Source organism: Alosa alosa, chromosome 21 (assembly GCF_017589495.1).
Source record: "Alosa alosa isolate M-15738 ecotype Scorff River chromosome 21, AALO_Geno_1.1, whole genome shotgun sequence".
NCBI lineage: Eukaryota > Metazoa > Chordata > Actinopteri > Clupeiformes > Clupeidae > Alosa > Alosa alosa.
The window spans coordinates 30,034,441-30,057,201 of NC_063209.1; the positions used below are offsets into that span (position 1 = coordinate 30,034,441).

Here is a 22,761-nt window from a genome sequence, read left to right on the forward strand (position 1 = left end):
TGTCACTGTCTGCTCACGTTGGTGACCGGACCAGGGCAAGCACACTTTCGCAGTTCCCGCCGGAAATGCAGTCTAGTTAATATTATTATTATTCCCGTCTCCCTAATTTTTTTCCAGCTCCTGTGCCTAGGCCCTTTGAGACAGAGACACCGTTCCAACTTTAAAACGTCCGGGCAGTACCGGTGTAACTTGCTCGAGAAGATGACGTCAAGTGGGCGTGTCGTTCGTCCACCATATTGGATTGAATAGAAAGCGAAACTAAATTTTAACAGGTCACAAATTTGGTCCGAACGCCACGAAACTTCACGTACATCATCATTGGACCAAGCCTCACAAAAGTTACTAGAAGGATTTTTGATTTTCGAAAGCGTTTGCCCGTCACAGCCAAACGAAATCGGCGGCGAAGCTCTGAAACAGGAAGTCGTCCATATCTCAGGAACACTGTCACATATCGATACCAAATTTTGTATATGAACTGGGGACTCCAATGTGAGGGTGCATAAGCTAAAAAAAAAAAGAAATATTCCAAAAGTTTCCATCATTTTGCAAACCACCCACAGGTATTCGGTAATTCTAACCATCCACCTTCTGTCACAATGCCTTCCAAGTATGCTCAATGCCTATCTATAGGCAGCCACAATGTCTCCGGGCAAACGTAGCCCACTCATGAAATCCTTGCTCTGCAATGGGATAGTATTGACTTACGAACTGATATAGCAAGGAGAACAGTAGATATATATAGCTTACATAATAGAGTTGTTTTCACATTGACGGTATTCAAATTCAATTTTTCATTATTGTTAAATATCATGATGGGAGAGTATTATTAAAAATGTTACAAGTATGCAAATGCATATGTTTACGGGCATTTAGGTTTTACTGTGTATTTACATGCAATGCATTCTGGGCCGTAATGAACAGTGGTCGGCAGCACTCCATAGGCTACGTATTAATATGAATAGGTGTTTCTGTAAACCTAGGGACAATAAACAGCTATCTCTGTTACAAAAACGAGCTGGTAATCGCTCATTGAAGAGGGAACTATGATAAAAAGATTGTTTTCCTAAAAGCATGGAGTTGACGAAAGAATAAGCAAGCAATGTCACGTTAATGTTAAATAGACTAGAATAGTATACATGTGAACGCTAGGTGGCAACGTTGTATTACATTTCACTAGTGTACTTGAAATACGGTGTGAGCTTCACAAGTAAGGAAGGTGCAAATATTATGTAATTTATCATGGGAAATTATTGGAAATGTTATTTCTTGTTTATTCTAATTGCAAACCACACACATCCATTAAGTAATCCTGCATTACACTTTTAATACCTTGAAAAGACTCATTTTATTTATTTGATGTTGCCTAGCGACACAGCGTTCAGAGCAAAGATTCTAGAACAGAGCTTCAGAGAGACACGTTTTGAATTCGTGGCCAAGTACCTAAAATATCGGTTTCCATGTGTATGTGCTGGATGGTGTGCTTCCTTTATGATTAAAGTAAGTGTTTTATACAGTTACAGACATAATGAGTCATGTTGTAGTGGTCCACATAAATGTGCCCCTTCTGTTATTAAAATGCTATGGAGGAGATTTAACATCATTCATTTCTTTGTGGCTAGAAGCTAGCTATCTATGTCATAGGGAGGAGATGTTGCTGTAACGTTATGGGATTTATGTTGCTTAGCGTAATGCCATGGTCATTTGATATGAGATGCTTGTACTCGTAACTTCGTCACTCGTAACTTTAGGACTCCTATTTTTTTTTTTTAGAGTAATTCAGGAAGCATTTTAGCCCTAAAAGTAGCGCCTGAGTCTGTGACAGCTTAAGCGAGGACTCCTAATAAGACCGATTCACAAACAATGTTTTGTGGTGGCATTTCACGCGTCGTGATGTTTTGAAATCGTCTAACAATCAACGAGGGAACAATTTTGCATTGTAGGCATAACTAAGGGATGCAGTAACACCACCAACAACAACCAAAACTAGCCTACTCATTGTTTACATGTACATTAAATGTAACGTTTCATTGTGCATCAAATTAAAAGATTCTCCTCTTTGCAAACGTTGGCATAGGCATATGGTGACAGATTAATTTAATAATGTTGCTTCGTGAATCACGGTAAGCCTTGAATGAAGTGGCCACTTCTTAATGGGAGTCACTGTATGGAAGTAGGCTAAGTAAAATAGAGATGTTTAAAATAAGATAAAGTTAGGATATGCCCGCTTGACAACGGCAGAGATAACTGGCCTTTGGCCATAGCAACCATCCATTTAGAACGACTGGTCTTCATAGCAACCAAGGATCTTAGCTGTGATTCATGTAGCTACAGTATGCATGCAATGTGATGCAAAGTATAGAAAGGTGATGAAATATACAGAGACAGGTCAAGAAATATAGTGCAATGTAGACAGTAGTATACAGTTGATTTACAGAAAGTGGTTTAGAGTAATATGAATTAAATATAAATATGTGCAGTGTATTAGCAGTTATCTCATACAATAAGTAGAACTAGAAATGTAATGCCAGAGGAATTACAATAGTGGATGGAAAGCTGCTGGGTTAATGTTGGTGGGGAGATTCCTGAAAAACATTGAATCACTTAATCTTTGCGTTCATACAAACCCTTGTACCAAAAAACCTTGTGTGTCAGGCATTCTTGAGATATCACACTTAAGGTGGGTTTGGCCTTGACATTTGACTTCATCATTTGAGTCCATACAAATGTTCACACCAAATTTGAAGCATGTGCGTCAAGCCGTTCTGAAGTTGTGACAAGCATGAAAGCTGGCCTTTGGAAAATGTAATTCAGAGTATGCAATGCAAGACTACTGTACCTGCAAAATGGGGCTTTCAGTTGGTGTTGATGACTGCTCATTCTGCAGCCAGCTAACAATTACTTTGTCAACGTTAAAATAATTGAATCAACGTCGCACTGCAACATTTATTCTACATCACTTTTGCACCCTTCATTAATATTAAAGCAACGTTGAAATTACAGATCAACGGGATTTCAATGGTATTTCCACTAAAATGAATATTGAAACAATGTTGAAATTACAACCAAACTAAAGATCAACGTGATTTCAGTGCTATTTCAATTGATATTAAACCTCTGTAAACCACTATTAGCCTAATCTGGCAAAATATTGGGAAATTCATATCCTGCTTTATCTACAGCCAGGATAAATTTGGCTAGGCCTAGGTATGTCTTGTTTAGGCTACACAAGCTTGCATAAATAACCATTGACAACTTGTTATCAGTTAAGCAAGTGCATTTATTCACTCTTCATCTAGAAATGCACGTGTACTGTGTTTTCCTGCCATCCATAGCAGTTGCAGTCAGCCTGATCCTTCAGTAGCAGAGTGAAGCGGCACCTAACAGAAATAGAAGGGGGGGGGGGGGGGGGACAGCTGTTAGATAAATATGTTCAACTGAGCAACAAACTAACAGCTAAGCCTACAATCAAGTTATTTTACGCCAGTGGTTCTCAAACTTTTTCTTTTATTCCCCACTTAGATCAAGGGGGCATTTTTAAACCCCACCTGTCCCTCATCGCTCTAAGAAAGTGGTAGGTCAAACTTAAAATTGTCAAATTTATTAAAATAATGACAAGTTCCAAATATATCCTCGGCAGCAGAGTTAAAATCAGCTGGTGCTGCAGATATAATAAATAAATAAATACAGAATGTGCCATTGTAAATTAAACACACATATTTCTGTTTTCCAGCAACATATTAGGAAGCATAGGCCAATATTTTACAGCATTGTACAATATATTCAATGAAATACCAACATGCTGCATTAAATGGATTACTGCTGGTTGGGAAATATTTTTGAAATAAACTTTGCAGGGATGTGATGTAGGCCTACAGTGGCTCCCGAATCAGATGTTTCAGTGATTTCACTCAGATTCTCAAAAGCATAATACTGTCGTGATCGAGGCGCCTGTCCCATACCTCAAGTTTTTTGGTGAATGCAGTAATCTTAGATCTGCTAGGTGAGGTAGGTGCTTATCTTAGCCTTGTAACTGGAGATTTAACTCATTGAGCCACTCATACAAACGTAGTTCAAAACGAAGGCTAAGTTTTAGCCAGTGATTGTTTGCCATTTCCCTCGTCAGGCCAGCTATCGCTACGAAAGGCGGCTGGCTGGCAATTTGAGTGCTTAGCTAGCTGCTTCCGCCTCCATTGCACACAACCGCGAACCTAGAAACATGAACTTACTATGTTGCTAAGCTACAAGTTTAAAGCTAACGCCAGCTTGCTTGCTTACTTGATTAGCCAAGTCGTTTTAAACAGACTTCACAAACTCCATTCAAATTCAAAACACATAATTGTAACTTACATTGGGTGTGGTAGGAAAACGTCCGTTTCGTCGTCGTTTGTTGGACGAAGCAGACACCAAGAACGTAAACTTTCTTCAAGAGGATGCTTGACAGCAGCAGTGCCTGTAGAATCGGTAGGAATAAATGAGCAATGAGAACGCTACTGCGCATGCGCACAAGTTAATTACGGGATGTGTAGTTTTAGGGAGCACCAGATTGTATGCATTAGAAGCTGAGACCGTTGAATTCACAGGTGACACCTGTGCCAGTGTTCTAATTAGCCCGGGAACTTCTCTGGGAGCTTAAAGGTCCAGTGTGTAGGAAATAATGGAAAATAAAATGATCACCATATGTTGTCAGAGAGTAAGGAAACACGATGAATTGAAATAATGGCTTATTTGACAACATTACTCTAACCCGTGAAACCCCGAAAAACCCATGAAAAAAAATCAGTTACGGGGTGGAATCTCTTGGAATTTTTGTTTATGTTTTGAACGATTAATTCTAGAATAGCGTATTAATAATGGGCTAGCGCGTCCTCCTATTTGGGTTGCCAAATTAGCAAAGGCCAACTGTCAACAGCTGTCAGTTGTAGTCATGAACGCCTACAAGAGGCAGGCAAATTTCCAAAATTAAAACAAGAAACAAATTAAGTGGACATCAGAGGAGCTTCCTGAGATGGTGGCGTCTTAGATCAAACGAAGAATATCAAGTCTGACGCAGAGCTGGCCATATTTCTCCACAACAGGTAGCCTATGCTAAACTTCATCTGCATCGCTAACTTCAGCTACATATGTTACGTTGGTTAGAGAGGTATTTTTTGTTTTCACTGTTTCCGTAATGTGTAGCTGGGTCATGGTTGGAGAAACGTTAAAGCAGCTGCAGGTCAACTAACGTTAGCTAAGTCTTCATTACATCTGGCAACCCAGAAGAGGCTCGCGTCTGGTAGTCTTGAGAACGTTCACCAGTGTTTTGATTTTGGCCAACAGAATGTTCGGTAACAATCCTACAAATCGCACCTTTAACAAGCGCAGCTGCCTTTTGGCCATTATGACATCACAGCCTTTGAAGTCTATGGGGGAAAAATGAGCTTTTTACCATTTTTAATCCCTTATTTCTCAAAAAGTATAAACTTTTTTAAAAATCTGAAAAAATAACTCTCTTGCCCAACTCCAGACCTTCAGAACGGTTATTTCAACATGTCTGTACGTTAAGCGGTTAGAGTCGCATTAATTCTTGAAAAGGTAAAAAGAAAAGGTTATAAGAAGAAGTAGAAGAAGAAGAAGAAGAAGCCAGGAGATTTCAAGATAGTGGATTCCATCCACTATAATAATGTATGTAGATGTAGTAGTAACATTATAATAGTAGAAATAATAATATAGATATATGCAGTGTATTAACAGAATATAATAAAACAGAATAAATATGGATATTCAATATGACAAATATATAACAGATATGTACATAACATACAGCTATGTGCAGTGTGGAAACAGTGTCATTGCAGTGCAGAAACAACATTATAAGAGTAGTAAGAATAAGTCTATGTGCAGGATGAATAGTATAAAGATCAGTAGAATAACTATGTATAAATGTAATTACAGTAGGCCTATGTCAATTTTGTAAATAAATAGAAAACTATGGGTGAGAGGGATAAATTAATTTTATTAAATCGTAAAAGTAAATTGCATTCAATTAAATTGCAATTAAAGATCTTTCCAGTAGGCTTTAATGTCACGCAAAAAGTACAACCAAAGCTGAGCTTGATCAACTTGAACGTCTAAAGAACCAGAACTTGAGTGTAGTTTTTTGCTGGGTCCCAGGCCATGTTGGTCTGAGGGGAAATGAGAAAGCGGACAGTGCTGCTAAGCAAGTCCTCAATGAAGAAGTCACAGAATGTCAAATCCGTGCCCCAGACCTTAAACCTATTCTGAACTCTTACATCACAGATAAGTGGCAATCTGAATGGGATTAATGTACCAACAACAAGCAAGGAATGTGAATTTTGGCACATTTTCATGATCCACTGGGTCGTTATGGGCCACACAAAATACAGTGTTGCTAAAATTACTCCTATTGTGGCTATTAGAGACATGCGTTCATGAGTATTCAGCTACATTTAATGAGTTAAGTAAAATACATTCACACACACAAGAAAACATCACTAATGTTGTGGATATTACTTTATTCTGAGATACATCAATAGGCTCTCAAAACAATCCTAAACAGACATAAGGTCTTTATAGAGCAAATCCATATAGATTATTTGTCAAATGAACCAGTAAAACAAAATTAGGGGATGGAATATATATCATTCACACTCATAGCTCATATTTTTCAAATAAATCAGTGAAAAAGTATCCTGACAAACAAGCAGCATTTGAATTCCTTAGTCATATTTCATAATTTCAATTCTTCTAGGTTACCTGATAGCCCAGCTTGAGAGGTGCAAGACGCTGAGTGATTATTATTTATTTTTGCAGCCAATCACTGCTGTTGTTTTATTTTATTGATTTGATCTTAGTCATAGAAGCTAAATTCAAAGGCAGGCCACAGGTAAAATCCAACGAACCGCATTCACCCCGCAAGCCAATAGTTGAATAGCCCTCTCCTAGAGCTTTTGAGATATTGCCACTGCTCCAACACTGAAAGGCACTGTTAGAATGCTTGGATCAAGCCAGGTTCAGCATAGCGTATGCCACTGTCTGCTCACGTTGGTGACCGGACCAGGGCAAGCACACTTTTGCAGTTCCCGCCGGAAATGCAGTCTAGTTATATTATTTACTTTTCTCGCGAACCTTTCACCACAGCAATTAGCGGCTAACATCGATTAAAAGCTGAGAAAAAGCTCTTTCATGTGATACTTGTGATGTTTGTGTGATGAAGCTACTTCGTGAGTAGTTCAACGGAGAAGAATGGGTGAATTTGGACGCACTTTCTTTCTTGCGCTGTCACTTTCTCCACTGTGTAAAAGACTAAATTAATTTGTGCTGTGAATGCTAAGATTATTTTGATAGGCCATAGGCTAAATGAAAATCGCTATTAGTAGGACACAAAGCAGAATATTGAAAGAAGGGGGCACCAAGGCCACCGTGGCCTGTAAACCTCTGATTTTCAAAGGGGCATCACGGCCGTCGTGGCCGCCGTGAAATTCCTAACCTGGTAGTGCTTATATCTCCACCTTGAAAATGCCAACTTTTCATCGGATTGCTCCAGACCTCTAGCCCAGAAATCTAGACGCACCCTCAGGCTACCAGACCTCTGCTGTTTCGTCGAATCTCTACTTTAGCTGTTGTGTGTGTGGCGCGTGTGCTGGCAAGTATGTAAAAACACTGGCTCTGATTGGCTACTATGAAACATGACTCTGCCTCAGCCAATCATAATCGCTTACGTAGTTATTAACCCACCTCCTCACTAGCTGTGAGCCAGGGGTGCGTTCGGATTACACAGTTTATTCAATCAATGCAATAGTAACGCACTGCATTTAACGTCCAGTAACGTTAACGGCGTTGTAACGACGGGAAAAGTAATTTGTTTTTTAGTAGATTACCCCGTTACTGAAAAAATAACGTTGTTACCTAACGCCATTCTTTTAAACGGCGTTATTCCAAACACTGTTTACTTCATAGCATACAATGTCTACCTGTGACTTGGCCTTGCTCTTATCCTCACCAGCTGGCATCATCCTCTGATATTGGCCATCATATGAGAGGCCTAGTGTCCACTGTATCCTCCATCATATGAGAGGCCTAGTGTGTGTGTGTGCGTGTGTGTGTGTGTGTGTGCGTGCGTGTGCGTGTGTGTGTGCGTGCGTGTGTGTGTGCATGCGTGTGTGTGTGCGTGCGTGCGTGTGTGTGTGTCTACTGTATCCTCCTGCACTCCTTGACCGCTGCTCTGGTCTGTTCAGGATGTGTACAGGCCTTGCAGTCTCATAATAACTGCAGGAATATTAAAGTTTATAAAACCATACATGCATTCTTTAAGTCATAGAAACACAACAACAAATGCTTTCGCTTTCGTCCGTCTTGCGCCGGTCCAAGAATTTCACCTCTAGCGGCGCAATACGAATGCCCCCGGCCGTCCCTCTTAATCATGGCCCTGGTTCCGAAAACCCACAAAATAGAACCGGAGTCCTATTCCATTATTCCTAGCTGCGGTATTCAGGCGTGCTCCTCTCAGTCATATGTGAATAGGATTATTGGACATTGATTATTGATTGTAAAAGAACATGCACTCTTACTCCCCAAAGTTACACTACAACATAAAGCTTATACTATGCTCTTTCCAATTATTCCAGCCAATTCAAAACTAATGGAAAACTTACTCATTTGAAAATTTAAGTACAGAAGTTGGACTCTCACCAGATATGGTGGTTAGCACTTCGGACTTGTAACCGGAGGGTTTGAACCCTGACCAGTAGGCACGGCTGAAGTGCCCTTGAGCAAGGCACCTTACCCCTCACTGCTCCCAGAGTGCCGCTGTTGTAGCAGCCGGGATTAGTGTGTGCTTCACCTCACTGTGTGCTGAGTATGTTTCAGAGACCAAATTTCCCTCACGGGATCAAAAGAGTATATATACTATACTTATACTATACTTAAAAGGTTTTTCTTAATTCTTAAATACTTTTCGCAGTGAAGTGAAGTGCTCCTCCATCTCAACCTTCCCTGACCAGCAGTAACCAGTCTCTCTCTTACACACACACACACACACACAAACAAAAAGATGGCTACCATTATGGCAGTTTCCATAAAAATGCTTTATTAAAACTTTTTCAAATTTTTCATACATGATCCAAAATTAAAAAAAATACAAATATATTATTGAGGCACTTTTTGTAAGTCATCCTTCTGTATAAATAGAATGCAGCTAACAATGTATCACATATATACAACCAGGTGAGGTTAATCAAATCTTATATACAAACTCATAGAGAAAATGCTACATATGCACAGATTGGCACATATCTACATTATTGCACAGTAGTGTTCGAACTTCAAGTAAAGGTTAAGTATGAATGTGTGTATGCCTCTTGGTGTGTGTGTGTGTGTGTGTGTGTGTGTGTGTGGTGTGATGTGTGTAATGTGTGTGTGTGTGTGTGTGTGTGTGTGCCCGTGTGGTGTGTGTGTGTGTGTGTGTGTGTGTGTGTGAGTGTGTGTGTATGTGTGTGAGTGTGAGTGTGTGTGTGGGTGTGTGTGTGTGTAATGTGTGTGTGTGTGTGTGTGTGTGTAACGTGTGTATGTGTGTGCTGGGCTCTTCATGTTGAGTATGGGAGTGCCAGAGTGTCCCTGTGCAGCACTGGCTGTCTGGGGGGAGTGGAGGGAGGGGGGTCTGGTCTGGGGGGAGTGCTGAGGGGTGCAGGGGTGCAAGAGCACCAGATGTCTGCTGGTCAGTCAGTCCTGGCAGGAGATCAGCAGAGAGGGCTTTACTGTTCCAGCTCCACTACTGTTACAGCTCGTTCTCCCCTCTCTCTTCTCTCTCTCTCTCTTCTCTCTTTTTCTCCCAGTCTCTTTTGAGATGGTTCAGCTGTTGTTTTTGACAGAGAGAGAGAGAGTTCCTCCTCCTCTTCTCTCACACTGACGAAGTCTCTTTTTTACATCTCTGTTTGTCTCTCTCTCTCTCTTCATCCCTCCATCTCTCTCTCTCTCTCTCTCTCTCTCACCGTCTCTTGGCAGCTGTTGAAGCTGGTGGCTGGCAGGTGCAGCCTATAGTCCTATGCCATGTGTGTGTGTGTGTGTGTGTGTGTGTAACTCAAGGGTGTGTGCGGTTCAGGTGTGTGTGAGCGTGCTGGTCCAGACTGGTTGTAGACCCCTCCTGCGCAGTGTGAGTGTGTGTGTGGGGAGGGCCCGCGTGCTGCGCTGCAGTGTGTGTGTGTGTGTGTGTAGGGCGCGGCGGCGACGGCCGTAGCCCTGGGGGGAGATCTTGTCCAGCGGCGCCTGCGTGATCTTGAGCCGGTTGTTGAGCTGGTTGAGGCGGTGCGCCAGGTCGTGCACCGTGCATGTGCCCAGGGAACAGCCGCCGCGCCGCGACTGGCTCACCGCTGGCTTGGAGTTGGAGCGCCGCAACCGTCTGACCACCAGGGAGCTGCAGAGGCAACGCACAGCACTTAGCACTTACACAGGACAATGTGTGTGTGTGTCTGTGTCTGGTGTGTAATGTTTGTGTGTGTGTGTGTCTGTGTGTATGTGTGTGTGTGTGTGTGTGGTGTGTGTGTGTCTGATGTGTAATGTGTGTGTGTGTGTGTGTGTGTGTGTGTGGTGTATGTGTGTGTGTGTCTGGTGTGTGTGTGTGTGTGTGTGTGGTGTGTGTTATTGTGTGTGTGTGTGTGTGTGTAATGTGTGTGTGTGTGTGTGGTGTGTAATGTGTGTGTGTGTGTGTGTCTGGTATGTAATGTGTGTGTGTGTGTGTGTGTGTCTGTCTGGTGTGTAATGTATGTGTGTGTGTGTGTGTGTGTCTGGTGTGTGTGTGTGTTGTCTGGTGTGTAATGTGTGTGTGTGTGTGTGTGTGTGTAATGTGTGTGTGTGTCTGGTGTGTAATGTGTGTGTGTGTGTATGTCTCACCTGGTGCGGGCGCGGAGGAGGGCGTCTCTGATGTCTTGCGCTCTGACAAATGGCAGCATCTCTCCTGGCCTCTGATTGGTCACGCTCACGCTTGCATCAGGCTCTCTGCTTCCACTCAGTGCAGGCACGCTACGGAACACCAGGAGGCACACACACACATTACACACACATTACACACACACACAATAACACACATTACACACACACACACACACACATTACACACACACACACACATTACACACACACACACACATTACACACACACACACATTACACACACACACATTACACACAGACACACATTACACACCACACACATTACACACCACACACACACACACACACACACATTACACACCACACATTACACACCACACACACACACACACGCACACATTACACACCACCACACACACACACATTACACACCACACATTACACACCACACACACACACACACACACATTACACACCACACATGCACACATTACACACCACACACACACACATTACACACCACACACACACACATCCTTACCTGTGCGATGCGGTTTCGGCTGTATCCATTAGGGGCCTCGCTGATGTCAGCACACCAAAGCAGCTCAACACACACCAAACCAGGATACTCATGACTGGATGACCTAGAAACACACACACACACACAGAACTTTACATCTTTACATCACCTGAACACACACACACACACACGCACACACAGATATTTACATCTTTACATCATTTGAACACACACACACACACACACCATAGTAGGACACTCATGATGATCTAGAAACACACACACACACACACAACTTTACATCACCTGAACACACATGCACACACACACCCACACACCATAGTAGGACACTCATGATGATGATCTAGAAACACACACACACAACTTTACATCTTTACATCACCTTTTTTTCTTATTTTGACAGACAATGTCCCCATAGCCAAATTCTCCAGTCCAATCCTCTAGGACACACGCCTATATCTCCTACTGAGGCTGCATCCTCTAGGACACACGCCTATATCTCCTACTGAGGCTGCATCCTCTAGGACACACGCCTATATCTCATACTGAGGCTGTGGGCACATGTGTCTCCTCTAGTCCCCTACAGAAGCTGCGTGTGTCTCCTAAAGGGCAGGACAGACGTGTCTCCTAAAGGGCATGACAGACGTGTCTCCTAACAGACTTGTCTCCTAAAGGGCAGGACAGACGTGTGTCCTAAAGTCTCTGACTGCTCTCTCTCTGTTGGGCTCTGCAGTTGTGTTGGCAATATTTTCCTGATCTGCAGACTAAGAGTCCAAAAACCAACTTTTCCAACACACACACTCACACACTTCACATGCCGACTGAGGTCAAATGGCTTAGTAAACCTACAACCATGAATACACGCACACACACACACACACACACACATAAACATATAGCAATAAAGTAACCAATAACCACAGTCCTACCACAGACATGTGGTGCAAAGACTGCAGGACAAACTGATCAATATCAGACTTAAATACACACACACACACAGCTGAATGAAAAGTCCATCAAAAGCCATATGGAAAGCTGCTGTGCCGGTGTGTGTGTGTGTGTGTGGGGAGGCAGACGTCTTATATAAGCCGCTAAGCTGCCCAGTCTGTTTCAGTCTGACTGACCTGAAAAAGGAACCGGAGGAGGTGAAGAAAGAGAGAGAGGGAGAGAGACGGAGGGAGAGAGAGGGTGAGAGGGAGACGGAGGGAGAGAGAGGGTGAGAGGGAAAGAGAGAGTGAACTCACCTGTGTTCTGCAGAAGAGGGGTAGAGAAGGGAAGGCGATTCAGTCTGTCCGTCTCTCTGTCCAGTGTGTGTGTGTGTGTGTCTCTATTTGCGTGTGTGTGGAGAGTTGTGTGTGTGGAGAGTTGAGTGTGTGTGGAGAGTTGAGTGTTAATCCACAGCAGTGACTCCAACTGTGTGATGGTCCCGCCACCCGACACCGCCTTTATACTGCGCTACAGAGGGGCGGGACTCACACACACACACACACACACACACACATCTCGCTCTCTCATAAACACACACACAAAAACATCTCGCTCTCTTATACACACACACACACACAAAAACATCTTTCTCTTTTCTCTCTCTCTCACACACACACACACACACACACACACATATACACACATTAATACATACACAAATCCTCTCTCTCTATCTCTCTCTCTCACACACACACACACACACACACACACATGCACACAAATTCAAATGTGAAAGTTCACCCACATGCACATCCGTACACAGAGATGAAACGCTGGGCTACTGTTATACTCACGGCAGCCTCTCTACACACACACACACACACACACACACACACACTCACACACACTTCACACACACACACACACACACACTCACACACTCACTCACACACACACGGGACGTGTCCGGGATCAGGAGGAAGTGGAAAAGAGCGCCATGGCAGAGGAATGAGGAACGAGGGAAGAGAAACGAGAGAAGAATGGAGAGAGACAAATTCCAGGAAGTTTCCTGTGAACATGCTGAAGCATTTACACACAGATAACCACTGCTCCACTCTCTATCTCCCTCTCTCTCTCACACACACACACACACACACACCCACAGATAACCACTGCTCCACTCTCTATCTCCCTCTCTCTCTCACACACACACACACACACACAGATAACCACTGCTCCACTCTCTATCTCCCTCTCTCTCTCACACACACACACACACAGATAATCACTGTTCCTCTCTCTCTCTCTCTCTCTCACACACACACACACACATACACATTGTCACAGACCACACCATAGACTCACACCACAGACACATGCATACACACACACACACACACACACAAATGGACACAAATACACACATGCACTAATTGCAAACACCCCTTATATTAAGACACATGCATGCGCCCACCAACAGACTCACATTAACACATTCACACACACACACATTCACAAACACACACACACACACATATATATTCACAAACACACACCATATCCAAACATACATACACCATACACACACACACTGTGGCCAGTGGCCTTCTCCCTTAACACTCTCTCACACACACTCTTTCACACACTGCCTCTCACACACGTGTGTGTGTGGGGTCATCATGCAGATGTTGATAACTGCCCCCAGAGAGTGCGTGTCCAGGAATTGTGTGAGTGAGGTGTCTGTGTGTGTGTGTGAGTGAGCGGTCTGTGTGTGAGTGTGTGTGTGTATGTTTGTGTTTGTGTGTGTGTATGTTTGTGTGTGAGCGTGTGTGAGTGTATGTGTGTGTGTGAGTGTATGTGTGTGTGAGCCTGTGTGTCTGCGTGTGAATGTGTGTGAGTGCGTGCGAGTGTGGGTGTATGCATGTGAGTGTGTGCGTGTGAGAGTGTGTGCGTGCGAGTGTGTGTATGTGTTTGTGTGTGAGTGTGTGTGTGTGTACGTGCGAGGGGTCAGCAGACAGATGTGGATGAGTATGCCCAGGGGTGTGTAGGTGTTTTTGGATGCCACTGAGATTCCAGCTGTTTGTTCCAGACCTCACCCGCCAGCCCATCATCATGTAACCATGGAAACACCTGACTGGGATGGTACTGGTATGTGGTAAGCATGTTTGGCTGCTGAGAGAACTTATGTGTGTGTGTGTGTGTCTCTGTGCCAGTTTAACTGTACCCTGTGTAGTGCAGTAGGTTGTGTCTGTGTGGATGCATTAGCTAGGTGGGGCTATGTGTGTGTGTGTGTGGGGGGGGGGTGCATTAGCTAGGTGGGGGCTATGTGTGTGTGTGTGTGGGGGGGGTGCATTAGCTAGGTGGGGGCTGTGTGTGTGTGTGGGGGTGCATTAGCTAGGTGGGGGCTATGTATGTGTGTGTGTGTATGTGTGTGTGGGGGGTACATTAGCTAGGTGGGGGCTGTGTGTTTGTGCGTCTCGTACGGTATCTGCATATACCTTCTTATGAGAGTATTTGTTTTACAATGTGTGTGTTTGTTTTACAGCACGTTCTCTAAAGCAGAGCCATGCCGTCCGGATTGTGCAACTGTGAAACTGCTCAGAGATTAATCATCACACACACACATCCCGTCAGTCACCTGGATGGAATGTCAGATGGGCACTGCACAGGTGAGCAGAAGTCCCCAAGACGACGTGCGGAGGGCAAGCGGAGATGATGATGTCAGACCTGTGTCCACTACGGAGCCCAAAGCAGGAAGTAGGGCAGGGTGGGGAAGGGAAACTACTCCACTGGAATGGCCTCACACACACACACACACACACACACACACACACACACATTCACAACCCCACATGAACACACAAATGCACAAACCCACGCATGACAGCTGTGTGTTCTAAGTTCTCCTCTTCTGTGGAGTTGCTATCAAACTAGCCTAATGTCTGGACTAGAGAGCGGCTGTGCTGAAACGATTGGCTGCAAAACCGGTTTTGAGGCCACTTTTATGATAAAATCCCCGTTTAACCAAAATTCCTGAAACTGGCGCGCGCTGCATCCTCCCCGGAGCCGGGAGCTCGCGGGCTGTCCGGTTTGGCTTCCCGTTTGCGTTCCGCGCGGCTCTGTGTAGAGAGCAGCGACCCACGCCCTGCAGCGGTGAGAGCCAGATGCACGCAGGCGCACTAGCCTTTCCCGTGTCAAACATGGCTGTGCTCTGGCAGTGGGAAAAATGCTGATTCGCGTCGATAGATGTCCAAAAAGAAGCAATAATGGCTCGGCTGGCTGACTATTTTATTGTCGTAGGATACGACCAAGAGAAGTCCGGTAAGTTAACGCGATACTCGCTCCTCGAATGCTTTTGGTTGACACTGGCCGTCAGATGTTGGGGTATTAGCCAGAAGCGCGAGCTGAGATTGGCCCCAGAGACACTGTTTGCGTTTCATTGTTTTGATTTGAGAAAACATCGATCACAAGAGCTCTCGCTGTCCACCGCAGCTAGAGACGCGGCTCCAAGCGCCGAAAGCGCGTCCAGATCTCCCTTTCTGCGTGTCTGTGTGTGTGTGTGTGTGTGTGTGTGTGTTAGCCACGGTAAGAGTGCGAGTGGAATGTGACGCCTCCCGTAGGTGTGAGAATGCTAGCTGGCTAAAGAGCTGCTGGGATGTGCCTATCCCCCCAGCTCTTACAAAAACGTTGTTTGCGCGAGATCATCATCGGTCTTGGCATTTCCCCAAACTCGGATAAGTGGAGTCGTTCTGGCTGCGGATCAACTTTTTCAATCTGTGCGCATTTTTCGGTCGTGACTAAACGCAGCCTGCTCGCAAGCTTTAAGTAAGTGTCATTCCCAAAAGCGCCCGCGCCCGCTAACGTTACAAAAACGTACAATTTGCAGCGGATAGAGTGGAATGTTCTGCTCTACTGGCCGTGGCACTTAATTGACATTTCGCCGTTTTTGTTGGTACACTTTATTGATTATGTAATGGCTCGTTAGTTAGCGCGTGAGGACATTGATTGTCGGGACTGTGTGATGAGTGTCAGCTGATCATAAGCGGGCGCGGAGAGGGAAAGTTGTGGGCAGAGCCTCGCGCGCTCAGGCCGGAGCTGCACGAGCTCAACTACGGGCTTCCTTTGTTGTGGAAAGCGGATGCCGCGTCCCTTGCGCGGAGGAAGCCGAGCACTGGACCCGGCATGCCAGAGGCCGGCCTGTGTGTGTGTGTGTGTAAGGGAAAAGCATTGTGGATGGCTGTGCCTACCCCACCGATAGCTCAGTTTTTGTTTCAGAGTGGAAACACTACGGACACGGTGTGTGTGTGTGTGAGAGAGAGAGACACACGATGGAAGCCCTGGCTAACAGTTTGCATATGTTACGTTTGTGTTCCGTTGGACAGAGCCCTGTGTGTGTGTGTATGTCGATTAGCCGTGTGTATGTCAGGGAGCAGTTTGCATGTGCTGCACTTGTTATTTCACCCTTTACAGAGTGCTGACGCAAACTAGTGTTTTTACAACAGGGTGTACAGGGTTTGTAACAGGTGCTTGTGTGTGTGTGTGTCTGTGTGTGTGTGTATTTTCAGTCAGTCATAGGTCAGTAGTGACGGTCTACCTTCAGAGAGAGAGAGAGACAGAGAGAGAGAGAGAGAGAGCGAGAGCCTTTTCGCCAATGTCACCATCATCAAATCTGACCTATAAAATATAGATTCCTGTTTTCATAGTGATTATGGATGTCCACCATTCCAAGAATAAAATCCAAACACTCTCAGGTCATCTGTTGGCTTCCTGTGTGTGTGTGTGTGTGTGTGTTGGTCTGGTTCCCTGTGTGTTTATGTAAGTTGGATCTGTTTGGGTAAGTTTGCCATGGAAACCAGGATAGCATCCCAGTACTTTAATGTGTATCAAAGTGGTCAAAGTCACAACTGACATCACACACACACACACCTCCATTATACTACTTCATCACAAATAGACACACTGCATATATCACATACCGTGTGTGTGTGTGTGTGTAGCTGCAGCTGGTGTTGGCCGTCAGCCTTCCCAGCTGCAGGACTCCTGAATGAGCTGTGTGTGTGTGTGTGTGTTGTAAGGGATCTCTTTAATGAGTTCCCCATTCTCTTTTCACCATTCTCTCTCTCTCCATCCCTCTCTCTCTCATTCAGTCCTTAGGCCATCTCTCCATTCCTGCTCTCTCCATCCCTGCTCTCTCTCTTTCCGTCTCTCTCTCTCCATCTCTCTCTCTTCATCCCTGCTCTCTCTCCATCTCTATCTCTCCCTCTCTCTCTCTATCTCTCTCTCTCCATCTCTACTCTATCCCTATGTCTGTCAAATCTAATTATTATCTAATCATTTCTGTGTGACACTTGCATAATCAATAAAACACTTTTACTGACAATAAAACACTTTTACTGACACACTTGCATAATCAATAAAACATTTTTACTGACACACTAGAGAGAGATGTGCATTTCACTGAGAATGAGTCCACTATTAATGGCAAGTCCTGGGTGACAGAGAGAGAGAGCCCTTTCACCCTTTCAATAACAAAACCGCACTTTCATTTATCAAGTGATCTGTTAACTCACTTTCATCATCATCAAAAAGTTACTCCAGGTTAGCAGTGTGTGTCTTTCTCAATCAAACTGTGAACTCAACAAATTTCATTACATTTCAAAAACCCGCCCCCTTCAACGAAACCCCGCCCCTTCAATGAAAAAACCCGCCCCTTCAACAAAACCGATAGGAATCATGTTGTCTTGTAAATGAGGGACGTCATTTGCGCACACACACACACACACTGTACACACACACCTCAATAGAGATCATCTGGGAAATGAGGGCCATCAGTTGCTGTGCACGTGTAGCATGTAAGCTAACTTAAACACATTTCCACACAGAACCGTTACTCAGCTGATTCTGCATCGTCCTGTAGCCTATGCCACGATGTTGACCAGCCGTACCCTGTAGCCTATGCCACAGATGTTGACCAGCCGTACCCTGTAGCCTATGCCCACGGATGTTGACCAGCCGTACCCTGTAGCCTATGCCACGATGTTGACCAGCCATTTTCTGTACAATAATGCCAATGGATGTTGACCAGCCGCACCCTGTAGCCTATGCCATTATGTTGACCAGCGTGCCTTCAGCCTATGCCACGGATGTTGACCAGCCGTACCCTGGAATTTCCCCTTGGGGATCAATAAAGTATCTATCTATCTATCTCGAAATCCAGAGTTCTCCGCAAGGAGCACAATGGAATTGTTTCTACGAGACACTCTGGCAAAGAGCAATGATGTTCTACTTTTACTCCCAACTCTGGGGAACCAGTTAAATCCGATGAAGACAGCTGCTTGAGGACAGTACACATTGGGCGAAGTGTTATCGATTAGCGTTGAAGTCGAATTCATTCAGAGTAAACATGGTCTAGTGTTAACCAATTCGCGTGCAGTGACATTTTTAAATGCATGCTTGTTGCCTGAAAGTTGGGCCATTACATTGTTCTTTGCCAGACCCTTGAAATCTTTCTAGATTCTCAGGGTCTGGATTTTCCAAACTAGACCAGTCAGTGGGGAGGCGATGTGTTCTGTTGTCTGAGAGAATGTACACAGGCACAGCATTGAAGTTTTGTTTTGTTATCGTCCACCTGGTTACATTTATTCAGCAATTCAGAGATTTCTTGGTCACCATCACAGTTCTGGCTCCTCAACATGTGTTTTAGAATCAATCCTACTACATTCCTCAAAAAAGTATATGATGGCTTAGCTCCTTTTTCTCAAGGTAATAAAATGCCTCATTAGAAACAGGTATATTTCCAACTGCTTTTTAAACCGCTGTTGTGAAACCTTTACTTAAAAAAGTCAAACTTGACCATACCAATTTGAGCAACTACAGGCCTATATCAAATCTATGGATTTTTGAGCAAAGTACTTGAAAAAGTTGTTTGCAATCAGTTAAATACCTTCCTCAACGAAAACAGTATCCTTGAAAAAAATTCAATCAGGTTTTTAGATCAAATCACAGCACAGAAACGGCTCTAGTAAAGATAGTCAATGATCTCAGACTAGCTAACGACTCAAACAAAGTCTCAATCCTTATTCTTCTGGATTTAAGTCTTGCATTTTGACACCATTGATCATAGCATCCTAATTCACTTTTGAAAGTGGGTGGGTCTCTGATAATGCTCTAAACTGGTTTTCAAACCTACATTACTGGCAGAGATTTTTTTATATCAGTCTAGGAGATCATGTATCTGAAAAACATGACTTTTTGAGGTGTGGCCCAGGGGAGCTGCCTTGGTCCCCTGCTATTTTCTCTATATATGCTTCCATTGGGAAACGTGTATAAGTCAGCATAATGTAAACTTCCACAGCTCGCCAGATGATACCCAATTGTATCTTTCTGTGGAGCCAACTAACCCAGATGGCCTTTGCTCCTCACTGCATGCCTAACCTCCATTAATCAGTGGATGAGCAAAAACTTTGAAGCAAATGATGACAAAACAGAGGTGCTTCTGGTTGGACCAAAATAAAGCGAGATATTATTCTTGGTAATCTGGGGAGCTTGGCACACCAGGTCAAACCAAAGAAGTATTAACAAGCCTGTTGTCATCTTAGATACAGAGTTAAGTTTTAAGCCCCATATCAGTAAAGTTACTCAGACAGCCTATTTCACTTGGAGAAACATTGCCAAAGTGCCCTTTTAACTCAACAAGATTTGGTGCAACCAATTCACTTTGGTCACTAGCAGGTTAGACTACTGCAATGCACTTTTCACTGGTCTCTCCCAAAAACATCTAAAGAAATTGGCACTCATACAGAACTCTCATGGGCTAGACTTTAACTAAGACTAAGAAGAGAGAACACATCACTCTGTGTTGGCTGGAACTGCACTGGCTCCTATTTCCTATAGAATTGATTTTAAGGTTATGTTAATTACTTACAAAGCTCTGAATGGCATAGCACCTTCATATATTCTGAGCTTTTAATATCTTATCAAACTACAAAGGAAACTTAGGATCATCCTAATTCCTAATCTTTTTAATCAGACTCAAAGTACCTACAAACAAAGTGGTAAAGCCATGCTTATCCATTATGCCTCTAAACTATGGAACACCCTGCCTCTGTACATCAAGGTTATATGAGTTCAGTAAATATTTTAAAAAGATCTGAAAACATACCGTACAGGAAAGCTTTAGTTAACTCCATCTTATCCTGTAGACTACATTTTCAGATATTCTACATCTGCTACTATTGGAGGGCTTAGCCAGCTGTAGCCAGATGGGCTCCCCTATTAAGTCAGGTTCTGCTCAAGGTTTCTTCCTGGAATATGGGAGTTTTTCCCTACACAGTTGCCATATGGCGCATGGTGGGGTAAGAGGGTTAAGGCCGCCAGTCTTATGACGGCCATTTTCTATATTTTGATATGCCAAGGAGTATAACATAAACACAAAAAGAAAAGGATTGGATAATGACTGACTGGATCTATTACTGTGTTACATGCTTCCAAAATGTAAAGCACTTTGAGCTGCATTCTGTAAAAGGTACATACAAATAAAGCTTTATTATTATTATTATTATTATTATTATTATTATTATAGTTCTAACAGTAGATGACTATTGGTCACCAGCACAGTAACAGTTGATGACCAGTAGTGAAATGTGCGCCTGGCTAGATCAGTGACTGTGTAAAGTAGAACTAAAGTAAATAAAACTGATAAAATGTTAAAAACAAGTTAATAATGCAGTAAATAAAACCGATAAAATATTAAAAACAGAAGTTAATAATGCAATAAATAAATAAAATAGTAATAGACATGAGTAATAAGAATAATATTAAAATCGAGTCCAAGGTATTCACTAGAGTAGCAGGCATGTCCATATTGTGTTATTTCTTTTGTTGCGCTGTGTGTGTGAGTCACTCCAGGCATGTAGACTTAGATAAGGGATCCATGCTCCCCATACCCCCTAGAGTTCCGCACACACACACACGTTCACACTCACATACACACACACACACACACACACACACACGTTCACACTCACACACGCACATTCACACTCACACACACACTCACACACACACACACACATACACTCCTTATCTGTGTTGATGCAGTAGAATGTTCTGGGGTAGGGGGTTGCTGACGCACAGTTGCTAGAAATGTAAAAATATCTACAGATAAACACACAAATATTCATACACACACACACATAATAATCAACACCCACCTCCCCCAAGAAAATAAAATAATGTGTGTGTGTGTGCGTGTAATTGTGAAAGAAAGAATGCTGGTTTCTCCGGGGTTGGGGTGGACCTGTATGTCCACATGCATGATCATGATGACCATATGAGATGGTCCCGTGATGAGGGGCTCTCGTAGATGCTGACACTAAGGACTTGTGTCGACGCTTGTGTTGTCCATCTGCAGATCTGGTGTACTGGGTATCCATTTTGTTTGGGAATTCCAAATGATCAGGACCAGCATGTTCCTCGCCCTCTTCTACACATGCCCAGTCAAACAGGAAAGTAAAAGGGTTCAATTCAGGAGCAATTCATAACAATTCGGCAACAATCTACAACAATTCATAACACCAGCAACACCATAACACCAGGAGCACCATAACACCAGGAGCACCATAACACCAGGAGCACCATAACACCAGCAACACCATAACACCAGAAACACCAGGAACACCATAACACCAGGAACATCATAACACCAGCAACACCATAACACCAGGAGCACCATAACACCAGGAGCACCATAACACCAGCAACACCAGAAACACCATAACATCAGGAACACCAGGAGCACCATAACACCAGCAACACCATAACTATAGGAGCACCATAACACCAGGGGGGTATTCCATCAACCTCGCTAATGAAGGCGGCGCTTAACAGAAATAGCCTGGCTTGAACTAGCGTAGACTTTCACTTGGGGCTAAAGTCGCCCATTAACCATTAATGTCCATAATACAACTGGCTCCAAGAAGGCATCTTGGCCTCGCTTTATTCAAGCCAGGTTTAGTCCAGCTTCATCTCTGCTCGTGCATGAGGTGGTGAAAAGAGACCAAAACAGTAGATTGACGAAAAGATCTATATATGTCGATATATAGTAGAAGTAGCAAACTCAAAAACAACTTTGCATATATTCAAACTATCTATAGCCTACGCTATTATATATTAAAAGAGTTCACTCCAAATTATTGTCTGTGTGTAGGTATCGGCAACAAATTAGTAGTATCAACATAATAGCCTGTCTCCCCATAAGTCCCAAAGTGTTTGAAATAAAATTATCTGAAATGCAATGGCTTTTCAATTCAATTTATGCCTAGTAATTAATCTGTAGCACACAGTTGATTTGACATTCATGAACAATTGCCCAGCTATTACGAAGCAGTTTTAATAATTAGCTGCCTAGG

General features: G+C 43.6%; 1 protein-coding gene across 1 annotated transcript; it reads right to left on the reverse strand.

The window, feature by feature from the left end:
* Nucleotides 1–9,659: 9,659 nt before the first annotated feature.
* Nucleotides 9,660–12,868, reverse strand: adma (adrenomedullin a). Its single transcript, XM_048231755.1, has 4 exons — nucleotides 12,670–12,868; nucleotides 11,426–11,528; nucleotides 10,885–11,013; nucleotides 9,660–10,408 (listed from the first exon to the last, which is right to left on the reverse strand). The coding sequence occupies exons 2-4, from the start codon at nucleotides 11,515–11,517 to the stop codon at nucleotides 10,093–10,095; spliced, it is 537 nt and encodes a 178-aa protein (XP_048087712.1). The 5' UTR covers nucleotides 11,518–11,528; nucleotides 12,670–12,868; the 3' UTR covers nucleotides 9,660–10,092.
* Between the last annotated feature and the right edge of the window lie 9,893 nt (nucleotides 12,869–22,761).